The sequence below is a fragment of the Carassius auratus genome, chromosome 4 (genome assembly GCF_003368295.1).
Source record: "Carassius auratus strain Wakin chromosome 4, ASM336829v1, whole genome shotgun sequence".
In the NCBI taxonomy this organism is placed as follows: Eukaryota; Metazoa; Chordata; class Actinopteri; order Cypriniformes; family Cyprinidae; genus Carassius; species Carassius auratus.
The window spans coordinates 16,483,053-16,502,311 of record NC_039246.1 but is presented as its reverse complement, the minus strand read 5'-3'; the positions used below and the strand labels follow the sequence as shown (position 1 = coordinate 16,502,311).

General features: G+C 36.3%; 1 protein-coding gene across 3 annotated transcripts in view; it reads left to right on the top strand.

Moving 5' to 3' along the window:
- LOC113060755 (MICOS complex subunit Mic19-like) overlaps positions 1–19,259 on the top strand; it is a 57,998-nt gene that overhangs the window by 32,314 nt on the left and 6,425 nt on the right. The window contains exons 5-7 of one of the 3 annotated variants that reach the window (XM_026229931.1): positions 2,336–2,347; positions 4,639–4,722; positions 12,136–12,206. In XM_026229931.1, coding sequence (XP_026085716.1) covers positions 2,336–2,347; positions 4,639–4,722; positions 12,136–12,206 — 167 coding nt within the window. Of the gene's footprint in view, positions 1–2,332; positions 2,348–4,638; positions 4,723–12,135; positions 12,207–19,259 lie in introns of all 3 variants that reach the window. The other 2 variants (XM_026229923.1, XM_026229940.1) reach the window with 2 other exon arrangements.

Genomic DNA, 19,259 nt, shown 5'->3' with positions numbered 1-19,259 from the left:
CGGGGGCCTTTGTTAGCAGTGTAATGTTATTATAATACCTGTAGGAAACTGAATGAGTGTGATGTGATGGAAATAATCCTGACAGCCTGTGTGACTGAGCGACGGAGGGCTGCCATATGCCCTGTATGATGTGTTGAATGAGAGGGAAAATCCCTGTGCGCACATCGGTGGCAGCGCCTCCCTGTTCTTTAATTGCTCATTCGATACGCTTTCACTGTGTTTACCTACTGGTCTGTGAATGCAGCTGCTCCGTGTGTGTGTGTGTATGTGTGCTGAAGGTCAATGGCAGTAGCCGCATTTCTTTCCATAGAAAATTTGGAGTCATAATGTCTCCTTGACTGATTACCCACAATGCTTCTCGCCCACGCAAGGGCCTCGATTGGCTCGCTGACTTGAATGTGTTTGTGTGTACGTGTGAGTGCTGGAGGGGAACAACACAGAGGTCAGGTTTATTCTGCCAGAGGGTTGGACTGCTTCTGTGGAGGGCTGTGGGTGTTTTTGGAGAGCAGTTCTGTCCGTCTTCACTGCTGCAGGTGTGGGACTCGATTAAACTGCGGTTGTGTTGCTAGTAAAGCGTGTTATACACACCCACGTACATGTCATGGGCCACTCTAAACCTACCTGAAATGTTAAATCAAAATGACCCTGGTTATTTTCTTAACACATGTCGTTTGTCTTATTGTCAACTATGTGAAATCAGATGATATCACTTAGGCCTCATAAACTACATTAGCTAGTAGATAATGCTTACCAGTAGCCAGATATCTGTTTTGGATTTATTTTTGCAACACATTTGGGCTTCATGCTGTTGTCTAATGGCCACCGTCCATTCAAATCTCAGTGGTAATTTTGGTGTGTGTGTGTAAGAGGCAGTGTGGTTGGATTTGAGCATTTTTCTCTTGCATTTTAATGTATTAAAGTATTTTTTTAAATTAAATATCTCTGTTTTATGTTTTTTTTTTGCATCTGTGTTGTTTTAGTTGAATTTTTATTTATTTTAGTACGTCAGGTTACACACACACACACACACACACACATATATATATATATATATATACAGTATATAAACACCGTAACAAAAAGGGCTCTCAGTAACAAAAACCACTTATTGGCTGAAGCTGATACCGCTTCATTTATCGGCCTTGGCGATATATCGGTCAACCACTAATCAGAATACCTTAATAATCACTTAGAAATGCTCTTACAAAGACCTGTAATGCTCAAGCAGATATCAAACACCAGTCTTCTGTAGAAAAGTATACAATTTATAATCAGGACTGCACATAAACGGTATACATGCACAAACAAAATATAAAAATATGCAAAACATCTGATTGCTGATTTTAGGTTTGAATATTTTGAATCCATAAATTTTTTTTTTAAATCCTTTATAAAAAAAAAAGAAAAGAAAAGGGTAAGTTTTAGCATTGAATTTAAGTGTACTATATAAAATAATTATATTTTTATTTAAGTGTTTTATAATAGTGTTATCAAACTTTGTTTATTGTTTTATATATATGAAAAAAACTAAATTAAGTGCAATAATACTATTGTTGCTATTATTAATTAATAAAAGGTTTTTTGTTTTTTTTTTTACAGATAAAAAAAAAAAAATTCCCAGTTAAATGGGTCACACTATGTGCATTATGAGTACCAAACCAAATCTCCAGGTGCTCTCAAGAGAACCAGACCAAAAAACTTATGTGCCCCCCTGGTTATAATGATATCATGTGGTGATGTTACCTTTTCAATAACAAAATGAATGAGAATTTAGTGTGTACGTGTGTAAGAAGATGAAGAAGTTTAATTATTAACTCATCTTAGTGACCTAGAAATCATGGCAGACTTACCTGCGGGTTTATATATATATATATATATATATATATAGATAGATATATATGTATATATATATATATTTCTCAGAGAGAAGTTCATCAGCATCACAGGCCTCCATGAGCGCTGGAGTAAAGCTCTGATGAAGATTGCTCTGCTCTGATTAGATTGGGATTAGATCAGATTTTCAGGGTCTAGATTTTAGACGAGATTTGTTGTGAAGAGCTCTTTCTCACCTTGCGACAGTGTTTGATAACACGGAGCAGACTGTACGGTCTCTGTGTCCATACACTACAGTAAACACCCCACTGCTTCACACCGCAGTTTGTGTGTGTGTGTGTGTGTGTGTGTGTGTGTGTGTGTGTGTGTGTGTGTGTGTGTGTGTGTGTGTGTGTGTGCAAGCTTCCGCCTTTTGAATACCGAATGTAATTATAGGAACTTCATCGTTAAATTGCTCTCTCTTTCTCTGTGTTCTTTTCTTTCCGCTCCCTCACTCCAGCAGATGGAGAGAAAGGTAAGGCATAAGAGGTTTGATTTATACATCCCATATCTGTCTCAACCTGCTTCCTGCTGCAGTACTGCATGCCTAAAAACACACTCTCGCTTTCACTCTTTCTTTCTCTGTCTCTTTCACTCTCTTTTTCTGTAATTTACTGATGATTGTTTTTTCTAATCATCGTTTTTCTTTCATTTGAAGTCATTTTCTTGCCATTGTGTTTGTACACCAGCTAAGAAATTATTTTTCATTGTTGAGGCACTTTTGCTTATGAAATAAATTAATCATGGCTGAATGTGATTTGCTCTATCTATAACTTTTGCATAATGCTGCATCTACGCTGCTATATGTTAGCATAAATTCAATATGATCAGCAAAACATAAAAAAAAGGAAATAAAAACCTAAAGTTAAATAATCACAAATTTTTACTCACTTTTTGTTGACTGGAAAACCCACCAGAATGGTAATAGTGATTTTATAAAGCATATTTTTGAAATAGTATTTATTATTTGGTTAATATTTAGTATGTGTTGAGTTGATAGCAGATTTTATGTGCACAAAAAGAACTGTTAATAAAATAGCATAATTGTGATTAATCTCATGATTTTTGACCATATTTCAAAGAACTATTTCAAAGAACAACTAAATTATAATAATAGTAATGTAAAATTTTGTAAATATATTTTAAAATGCCTCCAATATAGATTTGTGTGTATCTATATATATATATATATATATATATATATATATATATATATATATATATATCATATCATATATCACAAAGGTTTCTAAGTCCTATACACTTTATTTTTTGCCACAAAAGGCCATAAATAAAAATATTACAATCAGTAAACATGGTTGTCAGTATATCTCCTCTTCAAATGTGTGTTATAAATTAGTGAGGGTCATTTCCAGAAGCTGAAGGTCAGGAGTGACGGAGGGGGAGAGGCATGTGCGATAGGACAGAGAATCACGGATAGGACCATAAAGATTCTCTATTCTTCCACTGCTGATCTTATCGCTTTGTCTCTTACATCCACACACACGCGCTAAGCCTCTAACACACAGAGATGTTTTAGTGAACATTCCCACATGAACCCTGTCATGAACTGATGCCCTTGGAATAATCAAAGGTCTGTGTCATCTTTCACAATACCAGCTACCTGAGGCCATAATGACTCTACTGCATCTATTGTGCTGCTACTGAGGAAAATCTATGGTGCTGCTATGTGTAAAGACTTAGAATAGTTATAATTGTGGCTGAGGAAATATACACTAGTAATGTTGTTAACTACCACTAAAATTTAAATTCGGTCATCATTAATTCTGCCTTATGTTGTTACAAACCTGATTTACTTACATCTTTCAATGGAGCAAAAGGGGAGAAATTTAACACTATCTTTTTCATACGGTAAAAGTAAAGGGTGACCAGGGGCTATCAAGCTCAAATGATTTAAAGAACCATGCAAGTGCTCCAAATGTGCCATCCTCTGAAGTATTTTCTTTCTTTTTTTTTTTTTTTGTGAGGAAAAGGTATTTAAGTTATATTTAACTGCTAATCTCTAAATAAGTTTGCATATATTCAAATATGGTGTGTCCAGCTAAATTTTCCTATATTTGCTTGTTTTAAGAAACTGTTCAAAACTTTTAGTATAAGAAAGGTGCATTATAAATAATATTCATCAATTGAATTTCTACATTATGTGGTGGAAATTATTTTTGGAATGAAATGGCAAGACTCTTTTGTCTTGCTAAGGCAAATTTGATAGCTAGATCTTTATGTATCATAAATACACCCAATTTATTCATATTTTTACACTTTTAACAGTTTTGGCCACTTGGAAATGACATATTATGATTTTTAAAATTTAAACAAATACACTAACTTTTGGAAGAAAAAAAAACTTATTAGTGATGGAAATTACACCAATATTTTTATAATTTTTTTAAATATATATTTTATGATTAAAGGTCTGGAACAAGGATAAAACAAGAAACAATACACTTTTAGTATAAGAAAGGTGCATTATAATGAACATTTATTTACATTCATTCTGTCTGTTCTTCATATAAAGCTCTCAAATGACTTCAGAAGCTCAAATATAGTGAACAAGCCATATTGTCAACTGTTACATTATTAGGGTGCTTTGGACCATTTACTGTCATTATATGGAAAAGAGCAGCATGAACGCCATACTTAATATCTCTTTTTGTGGTGTACAGATTCTACAAAACTGAGGTCCTCCTATAGTTTACGGGATTTGTACTGAATCCAGTTGTGTGTTTTTTTGTGTGTTTACCACAGGCTAGACAGTTAGAGGAGAGAGATAAAGAGCTCCGGAAGCAGGACGCCTTCTACAGAGAACAATTGGCCAAGCTAAAGGAAAGGGTAAGACCTATACATTTGCAGTTACATTATCCACAGTTCCTGAATATATAGCAATGAACACTAAAGCGCTACATTATCACTAACATGATATGATATAACCGTAATGCTTGACAGTTGCTCACTAATGCGCGGTGCAGAATGCGAGATGAGCTGTCTTGAGCTATAGAGGCAGAATGTGAGTCAGCCTGTCCTGTGTTATATAGAGGCAGAGGTGAGACAGGCTGTCTTGCTCTACAATACCATGGCGAGGCAGGCTGTCTTGATCTGTAATGTGCGGCTGAAGCCCCTCGGCAACCTTGCTCGCTCATTTGTTGTGTCCTCAAACTGACACCCTCCTGCAGCTCATGGTCAGATCCTCCGCTGCGCCTCTGGGATGGGAGGCGTCCACCTCTCCTCACCTCAGACTCTTCGTCCTCAAATGGGCATGCACATACTAAGCTCCCAGAAGGGGGTGTGAAAGTGTGCAAAAATGGTTGATCTCTGGTGATGACCCATTTTAAAGTGTAGGTTGTGTCCGTAGTTGTTTCAGTAGTTTAGCCCTTTGCTACCATATCTCTCTTTGCTCATTCAACTCATTTAATCTGCAATTTACCTGCTCTAGTATCAGCAAAGCACTTATGTATATATAGGTTTTTCTGCAACTATGGGCCTTGTAGGCCTTGTGGACTTAAATTTTAAAAGCATTTTATTTTCTTCTGGACTTTTAGGGGGCAGCCCTAATTTTGTTTGTTAAAGAAACAACCAAAAACATGATTGCAACAAACTAGCAGAGCACCTGCCTTTAACAGAGTTACAGTACATTACAGTACACGTTGTTGTCTAAAGGGACAGGATAATCAGTGCTGATCTGGACCAGTCAAGAACAAAAAAGCTTCTCAAAATCTTCCATTATGATTGATTTACTGTAACTGTGTTCTGTGTTTGTTTGCGCGCAATAAAAGGATGAGTCTGTGGTTATCGACAGCATGCCACAAATGCAGTCCATAGACACTAGGTTAGAAAATAACCCAGAATATTCTTTTAAAGCTCCATTTACATCAGTCATTAGACTTGTCCTGTGTCCATGAAACTAGCTGATCTTGCACCAGGCAGCTAGCTTTAGTTCAGTCTCTCTGTCTCTTTCCAAGGACAGCTCTTAGACCATTTCAACTCTGCATGCGGAGGTGTTATTGATCGCTCGCAGCTTCATCAATCACTTAACGATCTCCGTTCAATATTCCCGGCTCTGTGTCAACAAATACACAAACACACACACAGTCCTTAACCCTTCTGAGAGAGACACACACTCAGCTGGACAATGGATTGGTGGATCAGGATTTGTTGGTTAGACATCATAAATAATAAATGCTCTGGGTTTTACACAAGGCGATGGCTTAGAAAAGAGTAAGGACCATGTGCAGTATGTCATCCTATTCTATATGCAAGAACCAATAATAATTGTTTGTAATAATGAAAATAAGATAATTCATTAGAATAAATAATAAAAAGGATGAAATCACATTATTCAAAGAAAATGTTTACTTGCTTCCTTTTTTAATTCATAAAATAATTGATAAATATGATTAATTTTAAATTAATTTAAATAATAATAATAATTAATTACAATAAGTAGCCAAAATAGTTTTTATTATTTGCAAATATTGACATGGGGCCGAGTTGTCTTTTGTGTTGTTGTCGGTGTTGTTTTTTATTCAATGTCTCATTCGTGACCAACTCACATTTTGTGACAGAAAAAAAAAGCATGCCAAGGAGAGTTACGGCAGATATCAAGATATTCATCAAATAATTACTTGCATTTACACACATTTGCATTTCTCATACAAACAGCTTCAGATGATTTATAGTATAGCGTATGAGTCATATAAAACTATTTTACAATACTTAATTGTGCCGTGTCCTTTTTGTGGCAATTGCATGGAAAAGAGCAACTAGTATATTCTTCAAAATCTTTCACGTAACAAAAATAGAGAGAAAGAAAGTGACAAAAAAAATTAGTTTGTTGCAACTTAGCAAATCATTTAGGGAAGCAATGGAATGATTTTGAATATAACACAATAAGGTGTTTTTGTTTTTACTGTTTCCTCTTTGTCTCTCCTCTCTACTGTTTTTTCCCTAGCCTTTGGACTGTAACAGTACCAGGAGCGATCAGGAATAAGAGAGAGAATGAGAAATAGAGAGAGAAGAGAATAAAACGCTGATATATATTACTTGTCTCTTTCAATTGCGTTTGCTCGTTTATCAGTGGCTTGTGTCTGACAGCCCATCACAGCTCGGAGACGGCGGCTGCCACCTCCAGCCTACTTATTGGTGCGGCCACTCAAATTGCCTTTGAAACAATATCTATATATGTACTGTACGTATATATTCGCCACAGATTTTCACTCAATACTCTGTAATACAATCTCATATTTCAACTGAGCGCTCTGCTTTTTTTCAGTACTTCTTTTCGGGGTGCTTTTCTCCTCAATTGAATTATTAGTAGTTTGGTGTCTTTCTCATAATGCTCCATGATCACAGTGGAGGGATGAAGTCTGAGGTGTTGAAAAAAGCTGTTTATACAGTGTTTTTGGCATGAGCGATGGCATTTAAATGACCTCAAGGGCACTCGACTGCAGTGGCTTTGGCTGTATGTTTGCCTGTTCAGAATTAGAATTTATTTTGTTTTCTTTTCTCCTTTTTCTTTTTTTTCCCATTGTTATGGTCTGGCTTAGTAACATGTAAGAAAACCTTGATGACATACCAAGCTAGTCAGAGTCAGTGATACAATTCCCATAGTGCAATTCACCTGCAGCTCAGTGTTCTTTTATTTGGTAAAAAAAAAAAAAAAAATTGAGTCTATTGTAATTCTGTAATATTGGAATATTTCTTAAATTCAATTAAAGAAACAAATAAATAAATAAATAACAATGTGGGAATCTTTTCCTAATCTGGGTTTGAAGTGTATAATTTATGGAGATTACAAAACAATTATTGATGGTTAATTGTTATTATTATTATTGTTATCCTTATTATTATTAGTAGTAGTAGTAGTATCATGAATCAGTAGTAAAAAGGAATAATTGAATGATCCTTTTTCCCCCCATCTGCCAACAAACAGGTTATTTTATTTTATTTTATTTTTTCATTCTTAATTAATTTTTTATTTAATTTTTTTTACTTTAGTTCTCAATCCCATTACATTTTGAAGAGCACAACTGGACCCGTATATCCTGAAATTCTTACTGGTCAACCTATTCCTATGTCAGAGTACACTGAATCCATAATAATCCATAATTTTTATCACATGATGTAGCATAACATTAGTTTTTACAACTTACTCTTCATTCAGCCTCTCAGGGGCTGTTACCTAGCAACACTATATGATGTGGACGTAGTAACCCATAGTGAGGCTAGACATGGATTTGAATATAAATCGCTCTTCTCTGCATGCAATGCTCTCTGTCTTTCTGTTTCCAGTGCTTACTGACAGCATTGTTAAGTGAAGAGTGTGTGTTGTTTTATTTGAGATCAGTGTGTGGTCATTATCTCTTCCTCACTGTAGACGAAACACTGGAAAGGGACAGAGTCTGTCCCTGCACGAGGCCTCGTTAATTTAATTAGCTGAGTTTTATCTACTCAAGAGACACAGCTTGAGCTTTGCGTTCACACTCATGTCCCCTTGTTTTTACTTCCAGACAGCCACAAGCAAAGTAAAAATTTGAATGCTTAAAAATCTATTATCATTTGTTCGCCATCATGTCGTTCCAAAACCATATGAGTTGAAATGTCACCAATATGTCACTCTAAAAAATATTTTCCATGCTTGGATTGGATGTTTAATGTAATGCCACTGAATTACAGCATTTGTGCTTGTTTGCAACATTTCCACTCATCTGTTTTGTTTCAAAGTCACTCGCAGTACGAGGCAGTGATGGAAGGCTTGACTCCACAGGCCTCTGATCTGCTTTCCTTCTCCGTTTGCAGTCGCCAGCTTTGATTTGTTAAAACTCTGTCTCACGTCTCCGCTGGTGCACTGCAGAGCCAATATGGCCGCCGTGCTGTTGAGCCATAATGGCTGTCTCGGCGGGGGTTTCCCCTCACATCCTCTCTGGTCTGTGAGAGATAACACAGCCTGCTGATTACTGCACCACTGCTCAGATCTCTCATTATAAAGCCTGCGAGATTTAATTTGAACATGGGGTTGTTTTCAAAACACCACCTATATGCACCGTCAGTGGCAGGAGTAGCTTTTAGGAGGTACTTTCATTAGTCCATAATACCCCTGTGTGCACCAGATTAAATAAAGTTTTATTTTTAGATGCCTGTAAACAGAAGGTGAGAAAGAAGTCTGACAGCTGCTTTGTTGAACAGGTAAAGCACTGGATTCTTTAGTAGTGCTTGCTAAGGCTATGAATGATAAAGTACCTCAAACCACGAGGCTATTTTGACTTAAAAAATGTCAGGGTAGTACAACTGCAACATTATAGCATCATATATCATAGCTGGATCACATGACTTTGTTAGTTGCACAACATGACTTCACAGATAAAAGATATTAGTGTTTCTTGAAAAAACGTATATATATATATATATATATATATATATATATATATATATATATATATATATATATATATAGTGACGTGACATTCAGCCAAGTATGGTGACCCATACTCAGAATCTGTGCTCTGCATTTAACCCATCCGAAGTGCACACACACAGAGCAGTGAACACACACACACACACTGTGAACACACACCCGGAGCAGTGGGCAGCCATTTATGCTGCGGTGCCCGGGGAGCAGTTGGGGGTTCGATGCCTTGCTCAAGGGCACCTAAGTCATGGTATTGAAGGTGGAGAGAGAACTGTACATGCACTCCCCCCACCCACAATTCCTGCCGGCCCGAGACTCGAACTCACAACCTTTCGATTGGGAGTCCGACTCTCTAACCATGAGTCTGCTGGTCGTGCCGCTTGACTTAGATTTTTCAGGTATAAGAAATAAATGTATAATAGTATTTTAGATTTAATTTCATCAGAAGAAATAGTAAAATTTGTTTGCCAAATCAAAGCATCTATATGATGATATCATAATAAATTTGCGGTGCAACCAACAGACAAGAGTTTTTAATTATCATTATTTTAATATAGAATAAGTAGCAATAAAACGCTTTTGCAAAATCAAGGCATGTGTTGTGACAAACACATTCATGTGGTCCAACAGACAAAACTGTTTTAATAATAAAGCAAAACATAAGATATTGTGTTTTAATAATAACAGCAAAATCTAAGTAAAATGTTATGACTTAAATATTAATGTGGTCCAACAGACAAAACTGTTTATTAATAAAAGCACAACAAAAAATATTGTTTTTTAATAATAAAAGCAAAATCAAAGTAATATGTTGTGACAAACACGTTCATTTGGTCCAACAGACAAAACTGTTTTAATAATAAAAAGCAAAAATACGAAATTGTGTTTAACTAATAAAAGCAAAATTATTTGCAAAAGTTGTGTGGTCTAAATAACTCATCATAGAAATGACTACTGCAAACCTTTACTAATGTGTTAAGCCTTTTAAAATTCTATATATATATTTTTTTTTGCTCTTTTTGTGACAAGGTTAAGTTAGTTCAGGTTGTGAAATGTCATTGTCAGAGTTTTCAAATTGCTAATATTTATTAAATAAATAAACACTTTTCAGCTTGAAAAATGTATGCTCTAAAACTTTTAAAAACTTTTTTGAAAATTTTTGTTAAGATGTAAGATTTCTAAGATCAGGTTTTGTAATCATAATCTGATTACAGTCTACTCAGGCTATGGCGGATGAAGATGAGGGTTTAGGATTTGATGAGAGAGCATGTGGGTGGTAAACGTTTGCTCTCAGATTGATGGAGGGGCCACTAAATCAGTGTGGCCCAACTCTGAAATCAAAATCAGTACCTATCCCACTCTGTCATTAATCAAGGGAAATGGCAGACCTCCCAAATTGCACCGTCCCTCAGGTCATGGGGTTTTAGAGCATGTGTTTGGAGGTCCAACTCACTTTCCACGTAATCAATTTTTGCTTCAGGCCAGCGTCTTTTTGGTGTGTAGCCCTGATTACTACTGACTCCTCCCATCAGATCTGCATCATCACAACATGCTCTTAAAATCACTGCTGTTGTTCCCTTATATCAGGCCCCTCCGAGTCAAGCTTGTACCTGATATCGTCTTTAACTCTCAGAGCTGTTGTTCCAATAATAGGAAGATGGCAGACTTGTCAATATACACTCGGGGGAAATCAAACATTATTTTGGAACTTTGCTTCTGTGCAAGACGGCTGTTCAACTTCCTACATCCCATAGTTTAATTCTCTAGTTCCAAAAAGGGTCCAAAACCAGAGTTTTAAGCAAAGACCAAATGGTTTGCCTTGGCAAGAAAATAAAACTATCATAAGCAGGTAACTATTAACTGGTAACTAAATTTTATTTTATTTATTTATTAAAATGTTTGTGTTTGTGTGTTTTTTTGCACTAAATTTAGCATTTCTTTCATTACATGTATACTTTTTAACCTAAATATCATTTAAATATATTTTATTCATAAAGTAAATAAATGTTCAATAATAAATTACAATACTTTATAATGTAAGCATTGTTAATGGTCTTTTATGGTAAAATCTCTCTCTACCAACCATTGTTATGTTTGACAGGAAACTGATTTTGGACCACATCTCTGATAGCCACTAGACAAATGATTTCTACTTGACGCGCAGTCCATCAGAAGCTATACAGTAGCTTCACTAAAAGCCTAAGATATAATTATTGATCCTCATGGTTGTAGCCTTTCATTTGTATTGATTGTGTGTGTGAGACAGTGAATGTGAGATGAACCTGTCTGGCTGTGATTGAGAGCTCTCTTTATGGATGTAGCTTGAGCAAGTTTTGGTTGTCACATCCTTAAATTCAGTCATACATCTGACATTCTGCCCATTTTCTTTCAAATGTCAGTTATCTTTTCGAATCGTCGACCCGAAAGCTTTATCAAGATCCTTTTTTTGCCCACCTACTCTTGACACACTTCACTAAGAACCTCATAAGGTTTTAGATTGCCATCATCTGTTAGTGTGATGACCTTTTCATCTTTGTTGACACTTTTTCTTTGATTTCCTCACTTCTTTGAAATCTGAAAGTGAGCAAAACGTGCTGCACAGACAACAAAAATGATGAATTTATTTTAATTTTTATTAAAAAAATTTGTACTGGTTGCAGAGAAATGTTGAGACTCAGCAGGGTTGAACCTGCTGCTGTTTTGAACTTTTGTGTGAGCTTTGTATGTCTATAAATGTACTTTTATCTCTGTTCATACTGAAGGATACAACAGAGGCAATTAAGATGTACATACTGTACAATAAAAGCTTTTTTTTTTACACACATTTTTCTCTTCCTCAGAGTGCCCAGTTCTACAAGGTTACAAATGAAAACCATCAAAAGGCAGCAGACGAGGTCAACGCCAAGTTTAAGTGAGTTCAGAATAACACACACAAAAAGTCCAAATACAGTTACTCCACATGCTGTCATTCAATATTTTGAAAGCTTGATCAATGTGGCTTATATGATTATTGTGCAACAGGTATCTTTTATAATTTAGTATTTTATGCTAATTTATTTATCTGAAATAGTTTTCCCTCTATCTTAAGTATTATTATACATACACAATAATACAGCCTACGCACACACTATAAAACATGTAAAATAATTTCTTTTTTTATAAGACAAAAATGAAAATTTTCATTATTTACTCACTTTTATATCATTTTCAATCCATATCATTATTTCATAAACTGTATGACTGACTGACTTCTTTGGAACACAAAAGAAGACATTTATACAAATGTCCAAGCTGCTCACTTCCATACAGTTAAAGTGAATGGAAACCAGGGGCACCATTATAAATCATGCATGCACTATATTCTTCTGAAGCCATACAGTAGCAATGTGTGAGGAACGGAGCACAATTTAAGTTGTTATTCACTAATATCTTGACTTAAAATCTTCTTTGTCAAAAACTATTATTTATAGCAAAATAACACATTTGGGGTTTAAAAAGAAACACATGGGGATGAGTAAATAACGACCAGAATTTCATATCCCTTTGAATCTACAAACACATATGCAATCATGGATTACCTGATCCGGAAACACGCTAAAGATGTTTCTCTCATATATTGTGACAAACTTCCAGTCTTGTTATGAATGTGAAGTCTTGGCCATTAGGCTACTGTAGCTAGAAACATGTAACTGAGGAGCTCTACAATTATAGGACATTTTGGCTCCATATGTCTTAATGTGGCCTATTAGCCCCGATAGTAATGCATGTTGGCTAAGGGGAAGTGAAAGGAGGCCAGCCTGTTTCAGAACTAGCCTGCGCTCACAGATCGCATTAGGCTGTCATTATACCTCTTCCTCAGTGCCAACACAGGGATCATCGTCTCTTTAGAAATGTCAGAAATTGATTTGTGGTGTCCAGTGGGGCAGAATTGGAGTCTGGAGGGGGGAGGTTGTGCAGCTAATGCTAAATTGCATTAAGAAATGCATTAAAATAGCATTAGCCTGACATGGTTCTTCGCACAGGCCTGGGCCGGGGTGTCATGTGACCAGCGAGGCCACAGTGGATGCTCTGATTGGCTGATTGCATTAGAGAGGTGCATTAGCAGCACTGTGATTGGATTACAGGATGGTGGGAGGAGAGCGTGTGAGAGGGTTTTTGTATGTAATGAAATGTCTTCAGGGTCTGATGTTACATGAGGAAAGATGCAAGCTTTACTGACTTCGAGAATAATGAGGTTTAACGGCGTGTGCGTGAGAAAGACAAAAAGAAACTGCAACGTCTCTGTAAGCTATGAATGATGGGGCCACAGGTGTGTGTGTGTGTGTGTATATGTTTAGGTTCTACATTAGAAACACATCTGTCTGTATTGCTTTTCCCAAATGGATATTCCAACATTATTCTCCCTCTAAAGGGAAAACAGGTGATAAGATACTATCAGGAATTGGGTTGGGTAATAAGAATGAAGTATGTTTTGTCTGAGCCTTTTGATTTCCTGAAAGTTGAAACTGCCCTAGAGATGGAGGTCCAAATCTGCATAAACGATGGAATTAACATGAGTTTGATATGATAATCTTTTGCTTGAAGCTGTAAATGGTTGTCTCTTCAACGTCTTCATTCTCTTAGTAGCTGAAATCTTTTTGATGTGCATGTGGGTTTGGCTTCTGGAAAATCTGTCTGTCTTCCCTTATGTTGTGCATAATAAGAGGGCAACGCCATGAACGTTTGCCATGATTTTATTTTATGCATTGAGCATTGGTGGAATTTATATATAAACGTCTCTCTCCAAAATGTTGGTTTTAGTGGTGTAAAAACTAATTTGATGTCAACAATGAATGGCATGGATTAGTAGGCCAAACAGTACTTGGAGCATCTAGAAACAAAGCAATATAGTGACAGAGTGGTAGTTTAGGGTTGGAATGACTTTATCAACCAGTGGGCTGGAGATATGGTTTAAGGTTAAGAATTTGAACCGATAAGATGGGCGAAAGTAGAGTTTAGGATTTAGGGTTGAGGGATGGGGTTTGAGGTCAAGGTTAAGTGAGGATTAAGATGTTTAGAGGTTAGATGTTGAAAAATAGAGGTTAGGGTTTTGGGGGTAAACATTTAGGAGGGCTTTGAATTGGATTGGGAATGGTTGAGATGGTTTTAAGGTTGAAAATTGGGGGTCAGGGTTAGGAATATAGGGGTTGGATTTAGAGACAATGGATATGGTTAGGGCTATGATTTGGAATGTTGTTCTTGGAACAACAAAGGTTTTCGATCAGAGGATGTTAAAAGTATGGCATACACTGCTGCTAAATTCGGATATCAGTTCACCTTTTAGTCCTGTTCTTTTCACAGAGAGTTCAGTTGTTTACAGGAGTGACAACTGCTATTTACAACAAAATTAACTCTCAAAAATATAGGTAGTGACGTGTACTGTACAGGAATTGTTAATGACGTTATTTAAATGTGAATAAGAGTTTTGATGCAAGAAATCCCAGGGAACAACTCTTTAATGTTGCCAGATCTTACTATAAAATAATGAAAAATAAGTACAAGCCTATAAACTTAAATCCAATTGCATTGTCCTAAAGATAAACCATTTACCAACATTTCATAACCTGCATCTGCCTTCTTTATTAACTGCATAAAAATGAATTCGCTTTACTGTGAGCCTACACAACAAGCCAAAAAGTTGCTTAATAAGTGTTGTGGCTTATAATAAGCAGACATGGCAATATTTCAAGAGCTCTGTCAACTGTGTTTAGATTAAAATAGCCCAACATAACAAGTCTTTGGTCACTGTAATATGACTTTGGTCAAAAATAGTGGATACCAAACATGCAAGATGCTATTTTGTGAATAAATAAAATGAAAATTTAGAGGAATCGTTCAATCTTTAAATGTTTGTCACTCCTGAAATTTAATAGAGTGTAATATGGCCCATGTTTATATGTACATGTTCACACATGCATTTGATGCTGTTCATACACACACACACACACACACACAAAACTTCTGTTTCCTCATAAACTTATGCACACACACACATCCTGTCAAGCTACGCAGCCGTGGATGCTGGATGAATTACAGATAAATGGTTGAGTGGAAGAGTGTGATGTTTTCTCCAGCCACCTGTCAGCGCTGACCTTTGCCTCATTCCTGTGATGCTGTGTTTAAGCATGCACTCTGTGTGTTTGTCTTGTGTCCCCAGGGGGTTGCCATACTCTGTCACACCGAAGCAGTTTCACAGCGTTGACCTCTCCCTATGTTCTGCTATCTTCTGTTTTCTGAATGAGTTTAGATGTCCCTGCTCACCCAGTTTAGTCTCCCATTAACGTGGCCTGTTTGGGTCAAAGGGCACTTGTTGGAATTAGTGTCCCAGTTAGTGTCGCTGTTATTGTGATTATCAGTATGCTTTTAATGAATAGTTAAACCAAATATGGACTAAAACCCTAAACGTGTGCTACACAAGTTTGTGGATACAAATACTTGGTTTCATGCATCATTGTCGGAATGTGTTATAATATGCATAAGGCCTATATATGAGCATTGCTGTTACTGTCATGGGATGCTATAGTGGGCATTAGTATAAAACAGTTTTTTTTACAGTCAGATAAAATCCTATAGTAATGTAAAATCCACTAGTATTTTGTGAATATAAATGCTATAAATAAAATGCTGAATTCTAAAAAATAAATAATTGGAAATACAACTGAACTTAAGGCAGTTTTAATAAATTATAATTTTTCTTATATTATTAAATTAAATTGTAAATAAAAAAATATTATTTTATTATTAAATGATTTATTATATATTTACAAATTTTGTATATATTATTACAATTTATATCACTTTATTACAATCATCTTTCTAAAATGTATTTTGTGTAAATAAAAACAATAAATACTATAATGTGTTGTACTACAACTTATTTTATTGATACTACAATTTCATTTATTTATAATAAATTATTATTTTCAGTATTCTTCTTGTTCTTCTTCTTCTTCTTCTTTATTATTATTATTATTATCAAAATATGTATTCTAGATTTATATATTATACATTTTATTTAAAAAAATATTTGACTTTGTTATTAAATTCTGTATGTTTTTAACCGTTAACTTTGAATATTAAATTATGTTGAGGGAATACAAATTTAACAGGATTCAATTCTAAAGTACTGGAAATGAGCGTACACCATTTAATATCTGATATCAACAGATATTGATAACCGATACAGTACTGATGCACTGTGCATCCCTAGCACCTGCATTTGCATACATTCATAGAGATTATTTCTGACCCTGCATGAGATCGTGTTGGCATTCGCTGGAAAAACCCCATCATACACCGCAAGATCTCAGACTGTAATAGGCTACTCTTTAGAAGAAATAACTCCTCTTAAAAGGCCATGAAGTTTGACTGCCTATTGAAACACAGCTTGACCTGTTTCAGAGAACACAATTATAGCTATTACAAGGAATATAAGTGAACTAGCCACAATATTTAAGCTAAGTGTTCTGTTTTAAAAGAGGTCATTCCCAGGCTTGACGCCAAAGAATATCATTGTAGAGTAAATGGCCTTCTTACTCAACAAGAAAAGCTCCACACACACACACAGTTATGTCTGGCGCTGCCACAGGTTATCAAACCCTCATCATCTTCAAAAGTGTCTCTCCAGACTCCAGGCAGGCCACTTTTAGCTCTGTTACATCTTTACCGTGTCTTGGTTTACCTATATATCATTCTCTTATCTTCCCTCCCACCCCTTCACCTTTCTGTTTTGCCGTTCGCACCCTGGCATCAGACCTCTTTTCTCATCTTCTCCATCCAGAAGCCTCTCTTCTTTCCCCAATTCCACCTTTTCCTTCCATCCCGACAGGTAATGGGACGATGCGAGTTGGTTTCGGAGCCCCCGGCCTCTCGTCTTCGCTGATGGATCGCGTTTTAAAAACGCCGAAAATGAGCGCTTATCATTTTTCTTCGTAACTGCTTCATTCGTTTTGATTTCTGTCCGCCTGTCACACACGCCGTCAGCTCCTAAATGAACATACATGTGGTTTTTTTTCAGAAGTGGACGCTTAACCTCTTCACCCCGCTAGACTGCGAGTGCTCATAATGATGACGGATGGTCACACGTCTGTTAAGAGAGAGATCCCAGTTCATCCGCACCGACTGTAAAACACTGGACTGATATTTCATTAGTCTTGATTTGCCAGAATTAAGACTGTTTGAGAAATGCGTGCTGGTATTTGAATAAGCTGAATGCTGCAGGAAGAGCGTCTTTGTGTCTTTGTCTACCCTTTTTCCCCGTGCTACTGCAGCCGAATGGTTTTTGCCTAGTAAATCCCCTACAGACCTGGACACCTATAGGAAGTCCTTCATGTGCTAGTGTAGGTTAAAAGGAAGGTTGCAGAAGCATGGGGTAATTTAGACCGCAGTCTCTTTCCGTCCTTTTTCCTGCCTTTCTTTCAGAAGCTCTTTTTTTTTCTCACTCCTCCTGTGATAAAGCATCTCATATCTGTGTGTCTCTCTCAGCCCTCGGTGTCACAGTCATCCAAGCGCCTGCTCGCTGTGATTTATGAGCCACATCTACTTCTTTTCTTCCAAAAACCATTTCAGCTGGACGGAGGGATTTACGCGGGGACATAAATAAATATATACACGTCTGCGATATTATAGAGCTGTCCTGCATTTTGACGCCTGATCTGAGGGAGAGAACGGGAGAAGTAAAAAAGATTGCGAAGGTGCCATTCAGCTCTGTTGATGTGTGGCTATATTACTCATAATGCTATTAAGTATTAAAACTCACATCATGTGTTTGAATAGCAAAGTCGTTTTTTTTTTTTTAATCCTCACAGTTTTTATTTTCAATCCTAAATTGCACACTATTGGAAGTATAATGTGCAAGATTAGAAGTAGCGTGTACCAGATCATCATGTCAGAAATATACATATATTTTCAGCTAATATTATCCATAGATCCTTGTGGTACAGAAGATGAGTTTGACAGCTTTTGATGCTACCTGCATTACTTTTTTTATTTGAAATGTGACAGTGTCATCACTGTCAGAGGAAATATTTGTTAATGTTATGTTGTTAATGTAATCTTTTTTTTTTTTTTTTTTTTTTTCAGAAAATGTTTTGAATTAAAAAGTTAAGATAAACAGCATTTGTAATTTTGGGTAACAAAATATCTCAATTGTCACTGTATGTCTGTACTTGCTAAAATGATTAATTTCTTAATTGAAAAAAAAAAAACTTATTGAACCTGAAGTTTTTTACAGCACTGTACATTTCATTTATATGTTTACAATTTAAAAAATTATGTAATTCAGTCATTTTTAAGGTTTTTAGCAGTCAATTCCATTTATTGTATATATTCTATATCTAAAAATTCTCTATTTCTAATATTGTCCACAACCCTTGAACATACAAGTACAAATTTTCTGTCTTGTTTTATCCATTTATTAACTTCGTTTCTTTTTGCCTTTTTCTGATGTTTTTTATTTATTTTTTCCTGTGATAGTCTAGAAGAGGGAGGATGTGTGATAGAGAGCAGCTGTGTGTATTTAAGTGAACGGATTGAGGAAAGGACAGAGAGATATAGAAAGAGATGGATAAGAAAAGAGAGAGGGTGAATCCCCAGTCCTTCCGGGACCCAAAGAGTTGAGACGGTGACTGACAGCGGGCGTCCATTCACTCCTTCATTCATCCGCCCTTCAGAGCAGCTAATATGAATGACGGCGCGGATTAAACCGCGTCTGATCTAGAAAGAGTGCCTCTCTGAATAGAGCAGGATAACATCTCCCTCCCAACCCAATCCTTTCTTTGCCTTTTGCTGTCCCAAAGGTCACCCCTGTCAAATGAAAAGTTTTGTGTGTGTGTTCTAATCCTCCGGGGGACAGAGGTGATGTTTCGTTTTAGGCCACGTTGGGCCTCAGATTTCATGGGAACCGGGTGGTCTTCGCCTGTACGCC